Source organism: Oncorhynchus mykiss, chromosome 5 (assembly GCF_013265735.2).
Source record: "Oncorhynchus mykiss isolate Arlee chromosome 5, USDA_OmykA_1.1, whole genome shotgun sequence".
NCBI classification, from domain to species: domain Eukaryota; kingdom Metazoa; phylum Chordata; class Actinopteri; order Salmoniformes; family Salmonidae; genus Oncorhynchus; species Oncorhynchus mykiss.
In genome coordinates, this window is record NC_048569.1 from 62,770,408 (window position 1) to 62,796,565 (window position 26,158).

The 26,158-nt window shown below is 42.1% G+C and overlaps 2 protein-coding genes across 2 annotated transcripts; both read left to right on the top strand.

The window, feature by feature from the left end:
• Window positions 1-2,692: 2,692 nt before the first annotated feature.
• Window positions 2,693-15,170, top strand: LOC110524272 (mast cell protease 1A). The gene is made up of 5 exons (XM_021603762.2): window positions 2,693-2,829; window positions 6,159-6,309; window positions 6,502-6,643; window positions 7,061-7,327; window positions 14,620-15,170. Exons 1-5 carry the CDS (start codon window positions 2,769-2,771, stop codon window positions 14,770-14,772), a joined length of 774 nt encoding a protein of 257 aa, XP_021459437.1. The 5' UTR covers window positions 2,693-2,768; the 3' UTR covers window positions 14,773-15,170.
• A 6,401-nt stretch (window positions 15,171-21,571) lies between these two features.
• LOC110524274 (mast cell protease 1A) lies at window positions 21,572-26,073 on the top strand. Its single transcript, XM_021603763.2, has 5 exons — window positions 21,572-21,671; window positions 21,894-22,056; window positions 24,244-24,376; window positions 25,318-25,572; window positions 25,744-26,073. Exons 1-5 carry the CDS (start codon window positions 21,620-21,622, stop codon window positions 25,897-25,899), a joined length of 759 nt encoding a protein of 252 aa, XP_021459438.1. The 5' UTR covers window positions 21,572-21,619; the 3' UTR covers window positions 25,900-26,073.
• Window positions 26,074-26,158: the final 85 nt, after the last annotated feature.

The window sequence follows — 26,158 nt, forward strand, 5'->3', positions numbered from 1 at the left end:
TTCTACGGCTGGACATGCTTTCCACCTGGCTACCCCTACTCCGGTCAACAGCACTGCACCCCCCCCCCCCCCCCCCCCACGCAGCAACTCGCCCAAGCCTCCCCATTTCTCCTTCTCCTAAATCCAGTCAGCTGATGTTCTGAAAGAGCGGCAAAATCTGGACCCCTACAAATCAGCCGGGCTAGACAATCTGGACCCTCTCTTTCAAAAATGATCTGCCGAAATTGTTTCAACCCCTATTACTAGCCTGTTCAACCTCTCTTTCGTGTCGTCTGAGATTGCCAAAGATTGGAAAGCAACTGCGGTCATCCCCCTCTTCAAAGGGGGGGACACTCTTGACCAAAACTGCTACAGATCTATATCTATCCTACCCTGCCTTTCTAAGGTCTTCGAAAGCCAAGTCAACAAACAGATTACCGACCATTTCGAATCCCACCATACCTTCTCCGCTATTCTCAGCCACGCTCAAGGTCCTAAACGATATCTTAACTGCCATCGATAAGAAACAATATTGTGCAGCCGTATTCATTGACCTGGCCAAGGCTTTCGACTCTGTCAATCACAACATCCTCATCGGCAGACTCGATAGCCTTGGTTTCTCAAATGATTGCCTCGCCTGGTTCACCAACTACTTCTCTGATAGAGTTCAGTGTGTCAAATCGGAGGGCCTGTTGTCCGGGCCTCTGGCAGTCTCTATGGGGGTGCCACAGGGTTAAATTCCTGGACCGACTCTTTTCTCTGTATACATCACTGATGTCGCTCTTGCTGCTGGTGAGTCTCTGATCCACCTCTACGCAGACGACACCATTCTGTATACTTCTGGCCCTTCTTTGGACACTGTGTTAACAACCCTTCAGACGAGCTTCAATGACATACAACTCTCCTTCCGTGGCCTCCAATTGCTCTTAAATACAAGTAAAACTAAATGCATGCTCTTCAACCAATCACTGCCTGCACCTGCCCACCCATCCAACATCACTACTCCGGACGGTTCTGACTTAGAATATGTGGACAACTACAAATACCTAGGTGTCTGGTTAGACTGTAAACTCTCCTTCCAGACTCACATCAAACATCTCCAATCCAAAGTTAAATTTAGAATTGGCTTCCTATTTCGCAACAAAGCATCCTTCACTCATGCTGCCAAACATACCCTTGTAAAACTGACCATCCTACCGATCCTCGACTTCGGCGATGTCATTTACAAAATAGCCTCCAATACCCTACTCAATAAATTGGATGCAGTCTCTCACAGTGCCATCCATTTTGTCACCAAAGCCCCATACACTACCCACCACTGCGACCTGTACGCTCTCCTTGGCTGGCCCTCGCTTCATACTTGTCGCCAAACCCACTGGCTCCAGGTCATCTACAAGACCCTGCTAGGTAAAGTCCCCCCTTATCTCAGCTCGCTGGTCACCATAGCAGCACCCACCTGTAGCACGCGCTCCAGCAGGTATATCTCTCTGGTCACCCTCAAAACCAATTCTTCCTTTGGCCGCCTCTCCTTCCAGTTCTCTGCTGCCAATGACTGGAACGAACTACAAATCTCTGAAACTGGAAACACTTATCTCCCTCACTAGCTTTAAGCACCAGCTGTCAGAGCAGCTCACAGATTACTGCACCTGTACATAGCCCATCTATAATTTAGCCCAAACAACTACCTCTCCCCCTACTGTATTTATTTTGCTCCTTTGCACCCCATTATTTCTATCTCTACCATGCACATTCTCCCACTGCAAATCTACCATTCCAGTGTTTTACTTGCTATATTGTATTTACTTCCCACCATGGCCTTATTTAAAAAAAAAAATTTTTGCCTTCACCTCCCTTATCTCACCTTATTTGCTCATATTGTATATAGACTTATTTTTCTACTGTATTATTGACTGTATGTTTGTTTTACTCCATGTGTAACTCTGTGTTGTATGTGTCGAACTGCTTTGCTTTATCTTGACCAGGTCGCAATTGTAAATGAGAACTTGTTCTCAACTAGCCTACCTGGTTAAATAAAGGTGAAAAAAAGAAGAAAAAGAAAGGAGGGCATCGACCATGCAAGAAATATATATCTTGTCTTGAATGAGGGAGAAAGCATAGACTTTATAAATAGGTAATAACAGGGGATAAGCTGGTGAAATTCTCTGATGTTATGTAAAATACACTCGGTTAATGTTGCACAATGCATTGTGGGAGGGGAGAATCACTGAATGTGGGTAACCAGCACCATGTTGATTCTTTCCACTGGGGACGCTGCATAATCTTTTGGATGTAAGACTGGATAACTCTCAGAAATATTTGTGACTCTTGTCCCCTCTGCTGGATATACTACAGTAGCTGAGACACATGGCTGACAAAATGAGTCTACAAGCATTTCTTAAGTAAATACAAGCATTACAGTGATATTAAACCATGAATACTATCTGGAATTACAAATACTTTAAGCCATTTTTCAAGTGAAAAAGTAGTGATTAAAACAGTCCATTTGTTTGATCAAAGAAAGTTAACTTATAGTACAATTAGGTAGAAAAATATATTATAAGCAAATATTAAGTCACAATGTGGTAGATGATCTAGGCCTATAAGAGGTGTCAATTGATAGTACGTAAGGAAAGTTCACACTCTGATAGGTGTGATCCTGTGAAGCTAAGGTGGTACATCCTGTGAAGAAGTTCATAGAGACACTCTGCACTTCTAAACCCACCAGTCTGAGAAGACAAAGACCCCATCACACTCTCTCAAACACGTTCTCAGACACGCTCTTTGACAACATGGCTGCCACATCTCTCCTGCTCCTGCTCATCACTCTCCTGCCTGCTCCAGGGCTCACAGGTAAGACCAAACTTCACCTTTGACGTCTACACACTCTTGGGTCAGAGGGCAGCAGAGTGGGACATTTGACCTTCTACTCTCTGGAACAGCAAAGGGACGCTAGGGACATAGACACACAGGTCTTCTTTCTGGTTTTACAATGTTACCTGACAATTATGGTACAATTAATAATTTAGTTGTATTGTAAAGTACAGTAAACGCACAAATATGGAAAACCCTGTGCTGACATACATTTGAAAATATTTTGGTTTCCAGCGAGACAGTCTTTAAACAAATATGAATTGAATTGAAAAGGAGAAGAACCATTGAAACGAAACGTGGAGAGGGTGAACGATGAAGTTCTTGACTTTTGATTCCCTTAATCATTCTCAATTTTTCTTTACAATGAAATGTAATGTATGGTATTGATGTTCAATGAGAGATTTTTAAAGCAAAAAAATACAAATAACAATAAAGTAATAAAAACACAATTTTAAAAAGTAAAGAGCAGTTAAAAAAAAATACTCTACCATTCAAAAAATAATAATATATATACATAGATACTCTACCGTTCAAAGGTTTGGGGTCACTTAGAAATATCCTTGTTTTTGAAAGAAAAACATTTTAATTTTTATATTTATTTCCATTTAAAATATCATCAAATTGATCAGAAATAGAGTGAAACATTTAATGTTGTAAATTACTTCTTATTTCCTTAAAATCATTCTCAATCTCTTTATCAAATGTAAATGTGATAATGTATTGTATTGATGTTGAATGAGAAATATTTTTAAAGCAATAAAAAATCAACTAATAATAAAGTAATACAAATACAATTTTAAAAAGTAAAGAGCAGAATCCAGGCTGTATCACAACCGGCCATGATTGGGAGGCCCATAGGGCGGCGCACAATTGGCCCAGCGTCGTCCGGGGGTCACTTAGAAATGTCCTTGTTTTTGAAAGAAATGCAAATTTTTTGGGTCCATTTAAAATAACATAAAATTGATCAGAAATACAGTGTAGACATTGTTAATGTTGTAAATGACTTGATTCCCTTAAAATCATTCTCAATCTTTCTTTTATCAAATGTAAATGTGATACAATGTACAGTATTGATGTTGAATGAGAGACTTTTAAAGCAAGAAAAATAAAGTCATACAAATACAATTTTAAAAAGTAAAGAGCAGAATCCAGGCTGTATCACAACCGGCCATGATTGGGAGGCCCATAGGGCGGTGCACAATTGGCCCAGCGTCGTCCGGGTTTGGCCGGTGTAGGCCGTCATTGTAAATAAGAATTAGTTCTGAACCTTTACTTAATTAGGCAAGTCAGTTGTGATACAGCCTGGATTCTGCTCTTTACTTTTTAAAATTGTATTTTTATTACTTTATTATTTTAATTGCTTTTAAAAGTCTCTCATTCAACATCAATATCGTACATTATATCACATTTACATTTGATAAAAGAAAGATTGAGAATGATTTTAAGGGAATCAAGTCATTTACAACATTAACAATGTCTACACTGTATTTCTGATCCATTTGATGTTATTTTAAATGGACCAAAAAAAAACGCTTTTCTTACGAAAACAAGGACAGTTCAATGTGACCCCAAACTTTTGAACAGTAGTGTATATATGTTTTAACCTTTGCTTAACTAGGCAAGTCAGTTAAGTTTAAAACATATATACACTACTGTTCAAAAGTTTGGGGTCACATTGAACTGTCCTTGTTTTCGTAAGAAAAGCGTTTTTTTTTGGTCCATTTAAAATAACATCAAATGGATCAGAAATACAGTGTAGACATTGTTAATGTTGTAAATGACTATTTTCGCTGGAAACGGCAGATTTGTCATGGAATATCTACATTTACATAGGTGTACAGAGGCCCATTATCAGCAACCATCACTCATGTATCCAAAGGCACGTTGTGTTAGCTAATCCAAGTATATCATTATAAAAGGCTAATTGATCATTATAAAACCCTTTTGCAGTTATGTTAGCACAGCTGAAAACTGTTGTCCTGATTAAAGAAGCAATAAAACTGGCCTTCTTTAGACTAGTTGAATATCTGGAGCATCAGCATTTGTGGGTTCGATTACAGGCTAAAATGGCCAGAAACAAAGCACTTTCTTCTGAAACTCATCAGTCTATTCTTGTTCTGAGAAATGAAGGCTATTCCATGCAAGAAATTGTCAAGAAACTGAAGATCTCGTACAACGCTGTGTACTACTCCCTTCACAGAACAGTGCAAACCGGCTCTAACCAGAACAGAAAGAGGAGTGGGAGGCCCTGGTGCACAAATGAGCAAGAGGACAAGTACATTAGTGTAAAATTTTGAGAAAGAGACGCCTCAAGTCCTCAACTGGCAGCTTCATCAAATAGTACCCGCAAAACACCAGTCTCAATGTCAACAGTGAAGAGGCGACTCTGGGATTCTGGCCTCCTAGGCAGAGTTGCAAAGAAAAAGCCATATCTCAGACTGGCCAATAAAAATAAAAGATTAAGATGGGTAAAAGAACACAGACACTGGACAGAGGAAGATTGGAAAAAGGTGTTATGGACAGGCGAATCTAAGTTTGAGGTGTTTGGATCACAAAGAAGAACATTCGTGAGACGCAGAAAAAATGAAAATATGCTGGAGGAGTGCTTGACGCCATCTGTCAATCATGGTGGAGGCAATGTGATGTCTGGGGGTGCTTTGGTGGTGGTAAAGTTTGAGATTTGTACAGGGTAAAAGGCATCTTAAAGTAGGAAGGCTGAAACTCCATTTTGCAACGCTTAATTTGAGCCAATTTCCTCCTAGAACAGGACAATGACCCAAAGCACAGCTCCAAACTATGAAAAAACTATTTAGGGAAGAAGCAGTCAGCTGGTATTCTGTCTCTAATGGAGTGGCCAGCACAGTCACCGGATCTCAACCCTATTGAGCTGTTGTGGGAGCAGCTTGACCGTATGGTACATAAAAAGTGCCCATTAAGCCAATCTAATTTATGGGAGGTGCTTCAGGAAGCATGGGGTGAAATCTCTTCAGATTACCTCAACAAATTGACAACTAGAATGCCAAAGGTCTGCAAGGCTGTAATTGTGGCAAATGGAGGATTCTTTGACGAAAGCTAAGTTTGGACACAATTATTATTTAAATTAAAAATCATTATTTATAACCTTTTCAACGACTTGACTATATTTCCTATTCATTTTGCAACTAATTTCATGGACATTTCTAAGTGACCCCAAACTTCTGAATGGTAGTGTAGATATATTTTTTAAATGAAAAATAATGAAATATCTTGTACCGATGTGATAGCCTACCACTACCTACGTTTCATTTAGGCAAATCTCTCTGTCCCAGCCTACCAGGACTCCGGCATAGTGAATGGAGCAGAAGCCACACGCCACTCCAAACCCTACATGGTCTCTGTACAAGCAAAGAAGTCACACATCTGTGGAGGGTTCCTCGTGTCTGAGAGCTTTGTCATGACAGCCGCCCACTGCTACAAATGGTAATTGTGTTTTACTCTTATCCTATTGAACTATTTATGTAAGAAAATGACATCTACAACTTCAACTACTCACACCTAAAAGTCAAAAATAATTATGTGGTATCTGTTTAAAAATTGCAGATTTGTTTTATGCTGTAGAATGTTCTGTGTGCTTAGCTGCTCAGTAAGTATACTGTGGTTTCCTCTTCATAGGGCTGTGAATCTGACGGTTGTGGTTGGTGCTCATGACATCACAAGACAGGAAAGTTCTTCTTACAGGATTGATGTGAAATATTACCACATACATCCTGGTTACAATGCTAAGACATTGGAGAACGACATCATGTTGTTGCAGGTACATGACAAAGGAAGTATGCACAATGTGAGAATGTTTCTTAGCTTAGCACCCCATTCCCCAAATAATAAATGCCAAATGTACTGTTATAAATAACATATATTAACATTTCATTTTTTTTCAAACGAGGTGTGATTTACATCTACATTTTAGTCATTTAGCAGATGCTCTTATGCAGACTAACTTACAATATTCATACATCATAATTTTTTCATTTTGTTTGTACTGGTCCTCCTTGGGAATCGAACCCACAACTTTGGCAACTTACAAGCGCCATGCTCAACCAACTGAGCCACACGACCCATAGTCATGTATGAAAACCTTTGACCATGTGCGTACATAGTGGCTATTGATGTTGCATAATATATCCTATAGCTTATTAGAAAACCTAACTACAGTCATGTGCTCTAACTGTAGCTTGTCAAAACGACCCCGAAGAGCAAAGCTGTGCAGCAGATCCCTCTCCCTAAGAAAGACCAGGACATCAAGGCCAAATCCTTCTGTACCGTGGCAGGGTGGGGTGCCACAGAAACAGGGGGCACTGCAAACCCACGCCTTCTGGAGGTGAATGTCACCGTTGTAGACAGACGTTCCTGCCAGAGATCTTGGGGGAACACTGCCACCATAACCCCGTCTCTGATATGTGCCGGTGGTACCGCTGCTGATTATAAGGGTGTTTGCCAGGTATGGTCATAGAATGTAGTTAAAGGGCAACTCCACCACTTTTAAACCTCATTTTCATTATCACCAGCACAATACCAGTGTGAACATGGCGCATTTCAAAACTTTGTAGTAAAACAGTTCCACTCAATGACAACATCAAAAATGTAAACATTTTCAGTCACTATGTGATTTGTGGTGACATGGGGAGGAAGGAAATGCCCTCCCTTGGCCTAGAAACGCGTTACAGGTCTTGAAAATACACTGCTCAAAAAAATAAAGGGAACACTAAAATAACACATCCTAGATCTGAATGAATTAAATATTCTTATTAAATACTTTTTTCTTTACATAGTTGAATGTGCTGACAACAAAATCACACAAAAATGATCGATAGAAATCAAATTTATCAACCCATGGAGGACTGGATTTGGAGTCACACTCAAAATTAAAGTGGAAAACCACACTACAGGCTGATCCAACTTTGATGTAATGTCCTTAAAACAAGTCAAAATGAGGATCAGTAGTGTGTGTGGCCTCCACGTGCCTGTATGACCACCCTACAACGCCTGGGCATGCTCCTGATGAGGTGGCGGATGGTCTCCTGAGGGATCTCCTCCCAGACCTGGACTAAAGCATCCGCCAACTCCTGGACAGTCTGTGGTGCAACGTGGCGTTGGTGGATGGAGCGAGACATGATGTCCCAGATGTGCTCAATTGGATTCAGGTCTGGGGAACGGGTGGGCCAGTCCATAGCATCAATGCCTTCCTCTTGCAGGAACTGCTGACACACTCCAGCCACATGAGGTCTAGCATTGTCTTGCATTAGGAGGAACCCAGGGCCAATCGCACCAGCATATGGTCTCACAAAGGGTCTGAGGATCTCATCTCGGTACCTAATGGCAGTCAAGCTACCTCTGGTGAGCACATGGAGGGCGGCCAAATGAGGTGTTGGCTTTAGGGATGGTCAGTGAGATACACCTGCTGGAGCGCGTGCTACGGGTGGGTGTTGCCATCGTGACCAGTGAACTGAGATAAGGCAGAGCTTTACCTAGCATGGACTTGTAGATGACCTGGAGCAGTGGGTCTGGCGACGAATATGTAGCGAGGACCAGCCGACTAGAGCATACAGGTCGCAGTGGTGGGTGGTATAAGGTGCTTTAGTAACAAAACGGATGGCACTGTGATAAACTGCATCCAGTTTGCTGAGTAGAGTATTGGAAGCTATTTTGTAGATGATATCGCCGAAGTCGAGGATCGGTAGGATAGTCAGTTTTACTAGGGTAAGTTTGGCGGCGTGAGTGAAGGAGGCTTTGTTGCGGAATAGAAAGCCGACTCTAGATTTGATTTTAGATTGGAGATGTTTGATATGAGTCTGGAAGGAGAGTTCACAGTCTAGCCAGACACCTAGGTCCTTATAGATGTCCACATATTCTAGGTCGGAACCATCCAGGGTGGTGATGCTAGTGGGGCGTGTGGGTGCAGGCAGCGAACGGTTGAAAAGCATGCATTTGGTTTTACTAGCGTTTAAGAGCAGTTGGAGGCCACGGAAGGAGTGTTGTATGGCATTGAAGCTCGTTTGGAGGTTATATAGCACAGTGTCCAAGGAAGGGCCAGAAGTATACAGAATGGTGTCGTCTGCGTAGAGGTGGATCAGGGAATCGCCCGCAGCAAGAGCAACATCATTGATATATACAGAGAAAAGAGTCGGCCCGAGAATTGAACTCTGTGGCACCCCCATAGAGACTGCCAGAGGACCGGACAACATGCCCTCCGATTTGACACACTGAACTCTGTCTGCAAAGTAGTTGGTGAACCAGGCGAGGCAGTCATTAGAAAAACCGAGGCTACTGAGTCTGCCGATAAGAATATGGTGATTGACAGAGTCGAAAGCCTTGGCCAGGTCGATGAAGACGGCTGCACAGTACTGTCTTTTATCGATGGCGGTTATGATATCGTTTAGTACCTTGAGCGTGGCTGAGGTGCACCCGTGACCGGCAAACAAACCAGATTGCACAGCGTTGAAGGTACGGTGGGATTCGAGATGGTCAGTGATCTGTTTGTTGACTAGGCTTTCGAAGACCTTAGATAGGCAGGGCAGGATGGATAAAGGTCTGTAGCAGTTTGGGTCCAGGGTGTCTGACCCACCGCCAAACCGGTCATGCTGGAGGATGTTGCAGGCAGCAGAACGTTCTCCACGGCATCTCCAGACTCACATCTGTCACGTGCTCAGTGTGAACCTGCTTTCATCTGTGAAGAGCACAGGGCGCCAGTGGCGAATTTGCCAATCTTGGTGTTCTCTGGCAAATGCCAAACGTCCTGCACGGTGTTGGGCTGTAAGCACAACCCCCACCTGTGGACGTTGGGCCCTCATACCACCCTCATTGAGTTTGTTTCTGACTGTTTGAGCAGACACATGCACATTTGTGGCCTGCTGGAGGTCATTTTGCAGGGCTCTGGCAGTGCTCCTCCTGCTCCTCCTTGAAAAAAGGCGGAGGTAGCAGTCCTGCTGCTGGGTTGTTGCCCTCCTACAACCTCCTCCACGTCTCCTGATGTACTGGCCTGTCTCCTGGTAGCGCCTCCATGCTCTGGACACTACGCTGACAGACACAGCAAACCTTCTTGCCACAGCTCGCATTGATGTGCCATCCTGGATGAGCTGCACTACCTGAGCCACTTGTGTGGGTTGTAGACTCCGTCTCATGCTACCACTAGAGTGAAAGCACCGCCAGCATTCAAAAGTGACCAAAACATCAGCCAGGAAGCATAGGAACTGAGAAGTGGTCTGTTGTCACCACCTGCAGAACCACTCCTTTATTGAGGGTGTCTTGCTAATTGCCTATAATTTCCACCTGTTGTCTATTCCATTTGCACAACAGCATGTGAAATTTCTTGTCAATCAGTGTTGCTTCCTAAGTGGACAGTTTGATTTCACAGAAGTGTGATTGACTTGGAGTTACATTGTGTTGTTTAAGTGTTCCCCTTATTTTTTTGAGCAGTGTAATTTTAACCACAGATCCTACAAATGCGTTTTCACACATGAACTGATTATTTCCAAAACGCTACATCCACAAATGTTTTCACATTTGTGTTTTTCCATCAGAAATGATTGTTTATGGGTACCTTCATGTGTGTATAAAATATTTATATTCACGTTGAAAGAGTCCACCTGTGGTAAATACAATTGTTTGGACATGATTTGGAAAGGCACACACCTGTCTATATAAGATCCCACACTTGACAGTGCATGTCAGGGCAAAAACCAAGCCATGAGGACGAATGAATTGTCCGTAGAGCTGCGAGACAGGATTGTGTCAAGGCACAGATCTGTGGAAGGGTGCCAAAAATGTATGCAGCACAGTGGCCTCCATCATTCTTAAATGGAAGAAGTTTGAAACCCCCAAGACTCTTCCTAGAGCTGACCACCGAGCCAAACTGAGCAATCGGGGGAGTAGGGCCTTGGTCAGGGAGGAGACCACTCTGACAGAGCTCTAGAGTTCCTTTGTTGAGATGGGAGAACCTTCCAGAAAGCCAACCATCTCTGCAGCACTTCACCAATCAGGCTTTTACGGAAGAGTGGCAACTCCTCAGTAAAAGGCGCATGACAGCCTGCTTGGAGTTTGTCAAAAGGCACCTAAAGGACTCTCAGATTATGAGAAACGAGATTATATTGTCTGATGAAACCAAGATTGAAATCTTTGGCCTGAATGCCAAGAGTCACTTCTGGAGGAGACCTGGCACCATCCCTACGGTGAAGCATGGTGTTGGCAGCATTATGCCGTGGGGATGTTTTTCAGCGACAGGGACTGCGAGATTAGTCAGGATCGAGGCAAAGATGAACGGAGTACAGTACAGAGATCCTTGATGAAAACCTGCACCATAATGCTCAGGAACTCAGACTGGGGGCGAAGGTTCATGATCGAACATCTCTGGAGACCTGAAAATACAACTTGATTTGCCACATGCTCCGAATACAACAAGTGTAGACTTTAAGGTGAAGAAAATATTTACCAAGTAGGCTCTAATAAAAAGTAACACAATAACGAGGCGATATACAGGGGGAACTGGTACCGAGTCAGTGTGCAGGGGTACAGGCTAGTTGAGGTAATGTGTACATGTAGATGGGGGCAAAGTGACTATGCATAGGTAACAAACAAACAGGGAGTAGCAGCAGTGTACAAAAGAGGGGGGGGGGGGGTTAATTTGTATTAATTGTTCAGCAGTCTAACGGCTTGGGGGTAGAAGCTGTTGAGGAGCCTTTTGGTCCTAGACTTGCGGTAGCAGAGGAAAGTCTAACTTTGGAGACAGGAGTCTCTGACAATTTTATGGGCTTTCCTCTGACACCGCCTATTATATAGGTCCTGTATGGCAGGAAGCTTGGCCCCAGTGATTAACTGGGCCGTACGCACTACCCTCTGTAGTGCCTTGCGGTTGGAGGCAGAGCAGTTGCCATACCAGGCAGCGATGCAACCAGGTGCAGCTGTAGAACCATTTGAGGATCTGAGCACCCATGCCAAATCTTTTCAGTCTCCTGAGGGGGAATAGGCTTTGTTGTGCCCTCTTCACGACTGTCTTGGTGTGCTTGGACCATGATAGATCGTTGGTGATGTGGACACCAAGGAACTTGATACTCTCAACCCGCTCCACTACAGCCCCATCAATGTTAATGGGGGCCTTTTCATGTAGTCCAAGGTCAGCTACTTTGTCTTGCTCACATTGAGGGAGAGGCTGTTGTCCTAGCACCACACTGCCAGTTCTCTGACCTCCTCCCTAAATGCTGTCTCATCGTTGTCGGTGATCAGGCCTACCACTGGTGTGTCGTCAGCAAACTAAATGATGGTGTTGTTGTTGTTGTGTTTGGCCACGCAGTCGTGGGTGAACAGGAAGTACAGGAGGGGACTAAGTACACACCCCTGAGGGGCCCCAGTGTTAAGGATTAGCGTGGCAGACGTATTGTTGCTTACTCTTACCACCTGAGGGCGGCCCGTCAGGAAGTCCAGGATCCAGTTGCAGAGGGAGGTGTTTAGTCCCTGAGCCCTTAGCTTAGTGATGAGTTTTGTGGGCACTATGGTGTTGAACTCCGAGCTGTAGTCGATGAACAGCATTCTCAGATACAGTTGAAGTTGGAAGTTTACATACACCTTAGCCAAATACATTTAAACTCAGTTTTTGACTATTCCTGACATTTAATCCTAGTAAAAATTCCTTGTCTTAGGTCAGTTAGGATCACCAATTATTTTAAGAATGCGAAATTTCAGAAAAATAGTAGAGTGATTTTATTTCTGCTTTCATTTCTTTCATCACTTACCCAGTGGGTCGGAAGTTTACATACACTAAATTAGTATTTGGTAGCATTGCCTTTAAATTGTTTAACTTGGGTGAAACGTTTCGGGCAGCCTTCCACAAGCTTCCCACAATAAGTTGGGTGAATTTTGGCCCATTCCTCCTGACAGAGCTGGTGTAACTGAATCAGGTTTCTTGGCCTCCTTGCTCGCACACGCTTTTTCCGTTCTGCCTACAAATTTTCAATAGGATTGAGGTCAAGGTTTTGTGATGGCCACTTCAATACCTTGACTTTGTTGTCCTTAAGCCATTTTGCCACAACTATGGAAGTATGCTTGGGGTCATTGTCCATTTGGAAGACCCATTTGCGACCAAGCTTTAACTTCCTAACTGATGTCTTGAGATGTTGCTTCAATATATCCACATCATTTCACCTCCTCATGATGCCATCTATTTTGTGAAGTGCACCAATCCCTCCTGAATCAAAGCAGCCCCACAACATGATGCTGCCACCCCCACTGTTCACAGTTGGGATGGTGTTGTTTTACTTGCAAGCCTCTACCTTTTTCCTCCAAACATAATGATGGTCATTATGGCCAAACGGTTCTATTTTTGTTTCATCAGACAGAGGACATTTCTACAAAGTACGATCTTTGTCCCCATGTGCAGTGGCAAACTGTAGTCTGGCTTTTTTATGGCAGTTTTGGAGCAGTGGCTTCTTCCAAGCTGAGCGGTCTTTCAGGTTGTGTCGATATAGGACTCGTTTTACTGTGGATATAGATACTTTTGTACTTGTTTCCTCCAGCATCTTCACAAGGTCCTTTGCTGTTGTTCTGGGATTGATTTGCACTTTTTGCACCAAAGTACGTTCATCTCTAGGAGACAGAAAGCGTCTCCTTCCTGAGCGGTATGACGGCCGCGTGGTCCCATGGTGTTTATACCTGCGTACTATTGTTTGTACAGATGAACGTGGTACCTTCAGGCGTTTGGAAATTGCTCCCAAGGATGAACCAGACTCGTGGAGGTCTACAATTATTTTTCTGAGGTCTTGGCTGATTTCTATTGATTTTCCCATGTCAAGCAAAGAGGCACCGAGTTTGAAGGTAGGCCTTGAAATACATCCACAGGTACAACTCCAATTGACTCAAATTATGTCAATTAGCCTATCAGAAACTTCTAAAGCCATGACATAATTTTCTGTAATTTTTCCAAGCTGTTTAAAGGCATAGTCAACTTAGTGTATGTGAACGTCTGACCCACTGGTGCGTGCTTCAGTGTTGCTTGCCTGGAAGCGAGCACAGAGCGTCTGGGTTTCCCTTTGTGGTCTTTAATAGTTTAAGCTATGATTTCATTTACTCTATTTACAGCAACGCTCCACATCCAACCTGACAGCTTGAGAGGATTTGCCGAGAAGAATGGGAGAACCTCCCCAAATAGAGGTGTGCCAAGCTTGTAGTGTCTTACCCAAGAAGAATCGATGCTGTAATCGCTGCCAAAGGTGCTTCAAGAAAGTACTGAGTAAAGGGTCTGAATACTTATGTAAATGTGATATTTTATTTTGTAATTTTTTATAAATTAGTAAAGGTTTTTGCTTTGTTATTATGGAATATTGTATGTGGATTGATGAGGGGGAAAAATATTTGAAATCAGTTTTACAATAAGGTTGTAAGGTAGCGAAATGTGGAAAAAGTCTAGGGGTCTGAATACTTTCCGAAGGCCCTGTATGTCTGTCATTGAACAACCCCATGCATTGATTAGATAGTGAAACAACTCAACAATCTCATTGATAAGTTCTTTAAAAAATAAAAGCTAATTTACCAACATTTCTGAAATTGGATATGCAGCATTTTGGAATGAAACTCTTCATATTTAAACACTGGTTTGGTGCTGGAGATAATGAATATGAGGTTGAAAAGTGTTGGAATTGCCCTTTTAATTCTGATAATGCATTAATTATAAATAAGCGATTTTCTTTGCAAATGTAAAGTGTTTTTTTTTATTTTCTCCCTCCATTGTTTCAACTATCATTGCAGGGAGATTCAGGAGGTCCTCTGGTGTGTAAGGGGACAGCAGTAGGTGTTGTGTCATTCAACCAGCAAGGAAACTGCAATGAGCCACAGAAGCCCAACGTCTACACCAAAATATCCAAGTATCTTTCCTGGATCAAGTCTATCATTAAGTATTAAGGAATGAGACATTAACTGAGTGACAATTATATATCATTGTATCAAACAATAAAGGATGTCCGTTCTTCAATGAGCTCTGTACCGTGTGTGTGTGTGTGTGTGTGTGTGTGTGTGTGTGTGTGTGTGTGTGTATGCTCGAGTAGGATTAGTGTATATGCATGCACGTGTATGTTTGTATTTTAGTTGATTTTCAGTAACAGCCTCAAGTCATTTGCATTTGGATTACTGTTAGTGCTATTTGGGGTGTTAATTGGATTAATTCTGACATTTATTGATTTGTTGTGTTTTTATTTTGTTCAATTTGTGTACTTGTTTGACATTTTATTGCATTGTTAGGAGCTAGTAACATAAGCATTTCGCTGCATGCGCTAACATCTGCTAAACTGCGTACATAACCAATAAACGTTTGATTTGAGTATACCTCTTCAGACAGCGAGCTCTTCTCGCATCTTCAGCTGTCATCACCAAACACCACCACACATGGAAACTTGTGGTCAAGAATACAGAGTAACTCGTTTCATGAAGCTGTCACAATGCTTTGAAACCACAACACAGCTTCTGTTTTCAGACCAGAGGACATGATCCCTGTGGTGTCTGTCTTCAGAAAGTATTTATACCCCTTGACTTATTCCACATCTTGTTGTTACAGCCTGAATTCAAAATGGATTGAATCATTTTTTTTCTCTCACCCATCTACACACAATATCCCATAGTCCCAAAGGGAAAACATGTTTTAGAAATGAGTACAAATGTATTGAAAATGAAATACAGAAATATCTAATTTACATAAGTATTCACACCCCTGAGTCAGTACTTTGTAGAAGCACCTTTGGTAACAATTACAGCTGTGAGTTTTTCTGGGTCTCTAAGAGGCTTCCACACTTGGACTGTGCAACATAATTTTTTTCCAAAATTCTTCAAGCTCTGTCAAATTGGTTGTTGAACATTGCTAGACAACCATTTTCAGGTCTTGCTAAGATTGTAAAGTAGATTTAAGTCAAAACTGCAACTTGGACGGACACATTCACTGTCTTCTTGGTAACTCCAGTGTAGATTTGGCCTTGTGTTTTAGGTTATATTCCACCTGAAGGATGAATTCATTTCCCAGTGTCTGGTGGAAAGCTGACAATCAGGTTTTCCTCTAGGATTTAGTATTCAGGACAAAAAGTGAATTGCTTTGCCACATTTTTTTGCAGTATTACTTTAGTGCCAAACGAAGCATTTGTGTTTAGTGCCAGATCAGAGGCAGTAGGGAAGACCAGGGATGTTCTCTTGATAAGTGTGTGAATTGGACCATTTTCCTGTCCTGCTAAGCATTCGAAATGTTACAAGTACTTGGGGGAGTCAGGGAAAATGTATGTAAAAAGTACATTTTCTTAAGGAATGTAGTGAAGTGAAACTTGTCAAAAAATATAAATAGTAAAGTACAGATACACCCAAAAAAAGGTTACATTTCAATGAGCACAACACAACTTCCTCTTAAACTAACATTACATTTTAAAATGTGATTTACTGTTGTTTCTACAGAGACTAGAAAGGTATGGCCCTTTCGTAGTTGACATGTTGTTCTGAATAGGTGCACTGCGCAGGCCTATCTCAACTAGTTTTTCATTGTAAGAAGATATGCCCCTCCCCTCTTCCTCTAGTGCAGGACCACTGAGAGTGGCAAGGTCTTATGACTGTCACTGTGTCTTTCAAAGCATCAAGAATGTCGTCAGCCTTTGTAAACCAAAGGTTGTTCATAGTTGGCATGGTAACACAGGAGAGCATCAACCAGGAGAAGACACGGCTCTTGCATGAGGGAGAGGGAGTTGAGTTGACCTATATGAGGTAAATGCAGCACTGCATGCAACTATGAGTATTCATACACTCTAAATTACCACCGGCCAATCATATACAAACAGTTTAAGGTCATCAACACAACAACAAGGAGGATTGGCAACCATCAGTGTGTCACATATAAGGTCCCCATGATAACCCTCCACCTATTCATATGCAGAAGGGCCGACAGAGTTATGGTAAATGCAGAAAACACGTACCTTGGCTTTACAGGAAAACCATACAAGGATCGATGGAAACATCATAGATAGTCACCATAGAAGTGAAACCACAGCTGCCCTCAGATCGACCATCTTGTGTATACAAAGGGGCCAAGGGTGAATCTGGTATTTCTGACAAGCCCTCCAAGCACGATGTACACCACAAACAAACTACTTACTGTACCCCTTACCTAACTTGGTAATTCTCTCTCCTGAACTTGATGGGCATCAATGAGATCTGAACAAATGCCTATTACCTTACCGTTTAGTTCATTGTGGCCGCTTTTACTATCTCAACAATGGGGGAAAAAAAAGCACAGAAGAATACCCTGCAGTACCATCTCTGTCAAAACAAATGCAACCAACTATGAAGATGTTGACACTGGTAATGACATATTTGTATCAATATAATTTGTCTTTATATTATTATTTACACTATTACTAAGTGTACATCCTAATAGGTCATACGCATTCATCAGTAATTGCTAATACTACAGATTCCCACGTTTTGGCCTACACATGTGTTTCAAGCTGTCTAAGAAGGCTAAATCAAATAAAGCTGTGAAAACAGGGAAAATTCTAGGACCAAGTCATCAAACCCAACACCAAGTGCCTTGTTGATGACCTTCAAGTGGTGGACATGACTACCATTGTCCTGAATGTCTGCCAGAAGGAGTGGCGTAAACTTCCTCCCAAGGTCATCTGTACAGGTGAATGACCAAGAATGGCTTGTCAGTTTTGTTTAACTCCAAAGAAATATAATATTGACTTTGAAAATTGTAGGAAGACAATGTGATGTTCATACATGTGTAGCTTACATCATACATGCACCGAAATGGGACAATTTTGACTGGTATATAACCTATAAGGTGATCATCCTCTCTCCCACAGGGGGATTCTAGTGGTCCTTTGGTGTTCAATGGAATGGCTGTGGGTGTCATCTCCGTCAACTCGGATGGAAACTGTGACTCTCTGTACATGCCCAATGTCTATAGTCAGATTTCCAAGTTCTTACTCTGGATAAAGAAGGTAATCAACAAGAAAATATGTTAGGATTTATCCTGCAAAATGAACGTGCTAATATGCTAGTTTTGATTGCAGTCCAATTATTTTTATATTAATACCTACTCGTACTCCTGATGTTTTTCTTACATTGGGTGTCTATCTTTATTGTCTATGTTAAATGCATAACAATTACCATGTATGTACTGTCGTGTAAGGGAAATAAATGTGTGCCTAACAGATCAGAGTGAAATGTCTCTTGTGATCAATATAAAGAATTGCACACACATTAGATAGAATGTAATGTTTGTTGTACCTAAACAGTTTTGCAGGCTATTCAAACCAGCGAATGCTGGGAAAGGTTTACATGAGAAAATCCTGGTAAACACCACAATGTCCCAACAATGCCAACAATGGCAAGTGGTAGCTTCTCATTGCACAAGTACCCGCAGCAATACCACAACATGGAGCCTTTGCAATTTGCTTTCTAAAATAATGCTTCTGCATGTTTGAGTATCATTTAAAAAATATATATATATTTCACCTTTATTTAAACAGGTAGGCCAGTTGAGAACAAGTACTCATTTACAACTGCGACCTGGCCAAGATAAAGCAAAGCAGTGGGACAAAAACAACAACACAGAGTTACACATGGGATAAACAAACGTACAGTCAATAACACAAAATACAGTATGTGCAAATGTAGTAAGATTAGGGACGTAAGGCAATAAATAGGCCATAGTGGCGAAATAATTACAATTTACAATAATTACAATTTTGATGTGCAAGTAGAGATACTGGGGTGCAAAAGAGCAACAACAAAAAAATACAATATGGGGATGAGGTAGTTGGGTGTGCTTTTTACAGATTGGCTGTGTACAGGTACAGTGATCGGTAAGATACTCTGACAGCTGATGCTTAAAGTTAGAGAGGGAGATATAAGTATTTGGATTGGAGATGCTTAATGTGAGTCTGGAAGGAGAGTTTAACCAGGCACCTAGGTATTTGTAGTTGTCCACATATTCTAAGTCAGAACCGTCCAGAGTAGTGATGCTAGTCGGGCGGGCGGGTGCGGGCAGCAATTGGTTGAAGAGCATGCATTTAGTTTTACTTGCATTTAAGAGCAGTTGGAGGCCACGGAAGGAGTGTAGTATGGCATTGAAGCTCGTTTGGAGGTTTGTTAACACAGTGTCCAAAGAAGGGCCAGAAGTATACCGAATGGTGTCATCTGCGTAGAAGTGGAACAGAGATTCACCAGCAGCAAGAGCGACATCATTGATATATACAGAGAAAAGAGTCCACCCGAGAATTGAACCCTGTGGCACCCCCATAGAGACTGCCAGAGGTCCGGACAACAGGCCCTCCGATTTGACACACTGAACTCTATCTGAGAAGTAGTTGGTGAACAGGATGTTTTTGTGCTGGTCAAGGACAGTCAAGTCTGGGGTGAACCAAGGGCTATATCTGTTCTTAGTTCTAAATTTTTTGAATGGGGCATGCTTATTTAAGATGGTGAGGAAAGCACTTTTAAAGAGCTACCAGGCATCCTCTACTGACGGGATGAGGTCAATATCCTTCCAGGATACCTGGGCCAGGTCGATTAGAAAGGCCTGCTCGCTGAAGTGTTTTACGGAGCATTTGACAGTGATGAGGGGTGGTCGGACCCATTATTGACCCATTATGGACGCAGGCAATGAGGCAGTGATTGCTGAGATCCTGGTTGAAGACAGCAGAGGTGTATTTAGAGGGAAAGTTGGTCAGGATGATTTCTATGAGGGTGCCCATGCTTACGGATTTAGGGTTGTACCTGGTAGGTTCATTTGATAATTTGTGTGAGATTGAGGGCATCTAGCTTAGATTGTAGGATGGCCAGGGTGTTAAGCATATCCCAGTTTAGGTCACCTAACAGTACGAACTCTTAAGATAGATGTGGGGCAATCAATTCACATATGGTGTCCAGGGCACAGCTGGGGACTGAGGGGGGTCTATAACAAGCAGCAACGGTGAGAGACTTATTTCTGGAAAGGTGGATTTTTAAAAGTAGAAGCTTGAACTGTTTGGGCACAGACCTGGATAGTATGACAGAACTCTGCAGTAGATTGCAAATCCGCCCCCCTTAGCAGTTCTATCTTGTCGGAAAATGTTGTAGTTGGGGATGGAAAAAATTCACGGATAGGACATCAGGGTTGGCGGAGTGTGCTAAAGCAGTGAATAAAACCAACTTAGGGAGGAGGCTTCTGATGTTAACATGCATGAAACCAAGGCTTTTACGGAAATCAACAAATGAGAGCACCTGGGGAATAGGTGTAGTGCTGGGGGCTACATAGCCTGGGTTAACCTCTACATCACCAGAGGAATAGAGGAGGAGTAGGATAAGGGTACGGCTAAAAGCTATAAGAACTGGTCGTCTAGTGCGTTGGGAACAGAGAATAAAAGGAACAGATTTCTGGGCATGGTAGAATAGATTCAGGGCATAATGTACAGACAAGGGTATGCTAGGATGTGAGTACAGTGGAGGTAAACCTAGGCATTGAGTGACAATGAGAGAAGTTGTGTCTCTGGAGGCACCAGTTAAGCCAGGTGAGGTCTCCGCATGTGTGGGGTGGGACAAAAGAGCTAAGGCATGTTGAGCGAGGTTGGGGGCTCTACAGTGAAATGAAACAATAATAACTAACCGAAACAGCAGTAGACAAGGCATATTGATATTAGGGAGAGGCATGTGTAGCCAAGTGATCATAGGGTCCAATGAGCAGCAATAGGTGAGTCAGGGAGCCATTCGGTAGTCGCTACTATGCTAGGACACGACGATTCAGAAAGCTAGTGGACGGGGGCTAGCAGATGGGTCTTCGGCGACACCGCAACGGAAAAGCCTGTTGAAACCACCTCGGACAATTACGTCGGCAGACCAGTTGTGATGAATCGACGGGGCTACGTGTCAGAAATAAAGGGTCCAGGCCAAGGGGTATTGTAGCCCAAGATTTAGCTGGTATACCTCTTTGGCTAGCCGGGAGATGGGCCTAGCTCGAGGCTAGCTCAAGGCTAACTGGTGCTTGCTTCGGGACAGAGGCGTTAGCCAGCCATAGCCACTCAGTTGTAGCTAGCTAGCTGCAATGATCAGGTGTAATGGTCCAAAGCTAGCGGCAGGAATCCATCCGGTGATGTGGTAGAGAAAAGCAGTCCGATATTCTCTGGGTTGATATTGCGCTGTGCAGACTGGCAGGTATTGACCAAGCTGAAGCTGGCTGGTGTCCGAGCTAAGTGGCTAACTGACTAGCAGTGGCTAACTGACTAGTCAGTAGTCAGTTAGCTAGCAGGGGCTAACTGACTACTAGCTAGTTGCTAGTAGGCTGGCTATCTTCTGATGGGGGTTCCAGTTATAAAGTATAAAAATAGCAGATCCGTACCACATTGGGTGAGGCGGGTTGCAGGAAAGTATATTCAGTTCATAGATTAGATTAAAATATATAAGAAAAAACAAAGAAACTATTTACACGGGACAAGACAAACACATGTCCAACTGCTACGCCATCTTGAAAGCATAAATAAATTACATCAACTTTAACTGACATGATTTCATAATATCACAGCCATCTTTCCTCAGAATACACCATCAAGGAACCCTTGAAACCAGCCACAGCATAATATTGGGAAACAGTCTGTGTGTGGCAATGGGGAACAAAGACCCCGTACTGTCCGGAATTTGGAAAACAGTAAAATATTGAGAAATAACCCCCCCCCCCCCCCTCCCCACCACACACACATTTATATACCCGAGAGGTGCACCATGCCATTTGTCCATATGCACTATGGCAATCCGCTCAGTGGTTCTTCACATAGTGCTGATCATCGCCGTGAATGGTAAGGCATGTTTAAATTCTATAACACAGTAACTTCCATTAGCACCGAACTGACTACACCATGCAGACTAATATTGAAGTATAGTACTAGTTACGAAGTATATTTGACAAATGTTAATGCTTCTGCATACAGCTCTAAAGGCAGTTCATATTATATTTGGCAGTAATGAATACTGACAAACCAACAGCTATACAAAAAGTATTCTCTACTTTCTGTTCAAAGGCACTGAAGGGCGCAAGGTGCCAAAGGTGGGTATTGTTGGTGGAAGAGAGGCAGCTCGCAACTCTCGTCCATACATGGCTTCCTTACAGTCCCGAGGTCAACATTCCTGTGGAGGAGTTCTGGTGAGAGAAGATTTTGTCCTCACTGCTGCTCACTGTGACGGGTGAGAAGTCTTTTCAGAATCTCTCAAACTCATTTATTTAAATGTTTTTTTATTTTTTATATTTTACATACATAGACAAAAACAATAGACAACTTAACAATGACATACATTTCAACAAACGTGAATTACACCACACTTGCTCAGACCCACATTGACCCACTGTATCCACACCCAATGTTGTTTCCAACGCTTGCAAGACTCTGCCTCATATGACTTCAGATTATGTTATGTTGTTTCTGTCTGTAGCCAGATTTGATTCATATTTAAATAAAGCATGTGATTCTTCCATTCTCTTGACGTTGGAGTATCATTTGACGTCCAGTATTTAAGTAATAGCTTATTCAATATAAGTGACACAAATAATACTGTCCAACCCATTGGGTATCTCATCGCACCGTCGAGGATATACTATGTCTTGAAATATGCCAATAGACGGATTAAAAGTACATTTACATTGTAAAACGTCTGACAGACAGCTTTCTAACGCCGCCCATAGCTTTTGGACTTTATAGCACTCCCAGAAGGCAATAATGATTGAGTCATTGTTAAGACATGACTGCCATTGTGCTGAAATTTGTGAATTTTGTCTCTTGTATAATACATTCTCTACATTAGTTTATACTGGATTAAGAGTACATTTTTGTTAACTGTAATTTTAGTTTGTTATGTTCCAACACTCCCTCCATCTGGTGCCAATATCAGTTATTTTTAAGTCTTGGTTCCAACAGTTAATATTTTTTCTAAGTGATTGCCAGTTAAATAGGCTCTCTGCAAGGTTTTGTACATCTTATCTATCATACAAGTATCTTTTTCTGACTCAAATAGGATTCCCTCAACATTGCTCTGATGTCCAAATGCTTTCAGGTGGACATTTTGTGATATAAAACTTTTAAGCTGCATGTATTTGAAAATGTCTACATTGGTCAGTCCAAAATGCTTTTAATTCTGTCATGGAATTTCCTATTACCACATCATTTACGGTTTCTATACCTTTAGTTTTCCACGTGGGCCAATTTAATCGGTGAATTCTGAAAAGCTATCCAAGGGTTGCTCCATGGTTTTTAGGGAGGTTCTTGTAGAATCCGTTTCATGTTCTTCAATGTTGTTATAGTGTTCTTAACTATGAAGTTGTTAATGTTCTTTGCTTTATCCTTTGAAAATAGACACGTGAAAACATTCTGGGGATGAGCATGCACATCTTCAATATGTACCCATTGTTACTCTTTAGTGCATTTAATTATGTCGCAAGTAAAAGCCTTGGGTAGAGAGTTGAAACAATTCCAAGTCTGGAAGGTTAAAACCACCGACACGACTTAGAAAGATGTAAAACTTTCCTTTTTAGTTTGAGTTTTATTTTCCCATGAAGTGAATTATGATGGAGTACACTTTTTTTTTAAATATATGTCTTTTAATTGGTATTACTGAAAATAAATCTTACAACTTTGGGAACCATCCCTGTCTTGTGCCCCTTTCTAAAGCAAAATCATCAGATAATGTATCATTTGTGTATATTTTAGCTTTAGGATATTTATATAATATATTTATGACATTTATTATTTCAACTGGAAAGTTGAAAGGCTTCCAAAGTTTTTCAAAGAAATGACCATTCAAGACAGCCAAAAGCCTTTTCAGGTATCAACAGCCATTATTGATAAATCTACATCTTGTTTTTTAGCGTATTGTATACCGAAACATGTTTGTGTTTATTTTTAATAAACCTTGTTTGATTAATATGTATCAAGTCTGGTAAGACTTTTGCCATTTTTATGACTTTTGTTATTATTGTTACAATTTATTAAATGTATGGGTCTGTAATCAATATGCAAGGGACACTCCAGATTTTCCTATATATATAACTGAGATAATTGTTAGATACATGGAACTAGAAAGCACTGAATTGAGTGACACGTGTTTAATTTGATTATATAGGGGCGCTACATTGTCTCAGTGTGTTATGAACAATTCTAATAGAAAGCCATCCATACCTGGTGCTTTTCTCTGAGCCAATGCTTTAACATTGTCTAATATTTATTTTGTGTCAATTTCTCATTTTTGTCTACTGATAGTTGCTTCAGGGTTGTTGAGTCTAACAATGCTGTAGGATCAATCCAACATGTATTTCAATGTTATTACACCAGTCTGTCAAGGTAAATACACAAGTAAATTCTTTCATGTACTGATTTTCAGGCGTTACAGGGTGGTTCTTGGGGCTCACGACTTGTCAGAGGATGAAAATACACAACAAAAATTCAAAGTAGTTAAATACATTCCACACCCCAGGTTTGGGGACAACCTGGAGAATGACATCATGCTTCTCAAGGTGAGTGATAACCAGGACATAGCCTACAATAATCTCCATAGTGATACTAACTTCATTGTAGGTTTAAAATTCATGAAAAATACATACAAAATAATGTATATAATCATAGCCTATATACACTCAGTGTATAACAGCCTGAATTATTCGGGGCATGGTGTTCAATCGTTGCTCAGTTGGTATCAAGAGACCTACGTGTACCAGGAAAACATTCCCATACCAGTACACCACAGCCTGTACTATTGACACCAAGCAGGATGGGTCCATGGACTCATGGTGCTTATGCCAAATCCTGACTCTGCCATCAACATGATGCACCTGGAACCAGGACTCGTCGGACCAGTCAATGTTTTTCCACTCCACAATCGTCAAGTGTTGGTGATCGCATGCCCACTTGTTTTTATCTGACAGGAGTGAAACCTGGTGTGGTCGTCTGCTGCAATAGCAGTGACAAGGATCTACGAGTTGTGCACTCTGAGATGCCGTTCTGCACACCACTGTTGACTTGCAGGATTCTTGCCTGTCTCCTTCGACCTCTCTCATCAAAGAGCTGTTTTCGCCCACAGGACTGCCGCTGACTGGATGTTTTTTGTTTGTCACACCATTCTCTGTAAACCCTAGACACTGTTGTGTGTGAAAAGCCCAGGAGGCCAGACATTTCTGAGATACTGGATCCGGCGTGCCTGGCACCGACGATCATACCACACTCAGTCACTTGTTTTGCCCAATCTAACATTCAGTCGAACAGTAACTGTATGTCTCAATGCATTTCTGCCTGCTTTATATAGCAAGCCATGGCCACGTGACTCACTGTCTGTCGCAGCGATCCTTTTTCGTGAATGGTGTGGTGTACCTAATAAACCTGCCTATGAGTGAATATTTACAACATAGATGAATACATACAGATTTTGTATAGGGTGTGCTATCTCTGTGATCTTTCTTAGTTGAGAGGGAGGGCCACCCTGAACAGAGCAGTGCAGCTGATCCCGCTGATGAATGGTTCGATGGCTGAGGGAAGCCTGTGCACCACGGCTGGCTGGGGGGACATAGATGATAACAGCACCCCACCAGACAAGCTGCAGGAGGTCAACGCCACCATCATATCACCCAGAGAGTGTGGCCGCCGGTGGAGTGGTGTCAACATCTCCAGGCGCACGGTGTGCGCAACAGGCCCCAGAGCTTTCCAAGGCTTCTGCTCGGTATGACTGCACTGTTACAGGCTATAACTCTCTGCAATTAGTTTTTCATGGTCAGGACAGGCTATTATTGGCTATAACTGGATTAGAGTTTCTCTTGGTCAAGGCACAAACTATGATACATGACTCCTCCGTTTTTCTGAATTAATTCAAATGCATTGTTTGCTACTGCAGGGGGATTCAGGAGGTCCGTTGGTGTGTAACGGGATGTCAGCGGGCATCGTCTCTTTCTCAGGGCAGATGTGTGCCAACCCTAGTACCCCTGATGTGTACACACGAGTGACTTCGTACTGCCGATGGATTCAGAGGGAGTTAGCGAGAAACCCTTAAGGTTTTTGGCACGTAAGCCGCCAGTGTGTGCTTACACAAAATCTCACTATATGACTTGTTAGGATTTAATTTAGAGCAGGGTTGCCCAAAGTCTTTGTTGAAGTGCTAAAGATAACACTTTTCTCTGATTGCGTGTTCCCTTGTTGCTATTCTTATTAAACGGCACTAATTTCAGCTTGTGTGTCTCACTTTGGAGTACTTGAGTTCCCTAAACAATTCAGTAAAAAACATTGGTCCATATACTTATCATTTCTTTCCT

Bases quoted from the DNA above. Each gene is read 5' to 3' on its own strand.
- LOC110524274 (XM_021603763.2), top strand. From the start codon at position 21,620: ATGGCAATCCGCTCAGTGGTTCTTCACATAGTGCTGATCATCGCCGTG. The intron at 21,672-21,893 runs GTAAGGCATGTT...TTCTGTTCAAAG, and splicing joins GCTGATCATCGCCGTGAATG to GCACTGAAGGGCGCAAGGTG. The intron at 25,573-25,743 runs GTATGACTGCAC...TTGCTACTGCAG, and splicing joins CTTTCCAAGGCTTCTGCTCG to GGGGATTCAGGAGGTCCGTT.
- LOC110524272 (XM_021603762.2), top strand. From the start codon at position 2,769: ATGGCTGCCACATCTCTCCTGCTCCTGCTCATCACTCTCCTGCCTGCT. The intron at 6,310-6,501 runs GTAATTGTGTTT...TCCTCTTCATAG, and splicing joins GCCGCCCACTGCTACAAATG to GGCTGTGAATCTGACGGTTG. The intron at 7,328-14,619 runs GTATGGTCATAG...CTATCATTGCAG, and splicing joins ATTATAAGGGTGTTTGCCAG to GGAGATTCAGGAGGTCCTCT.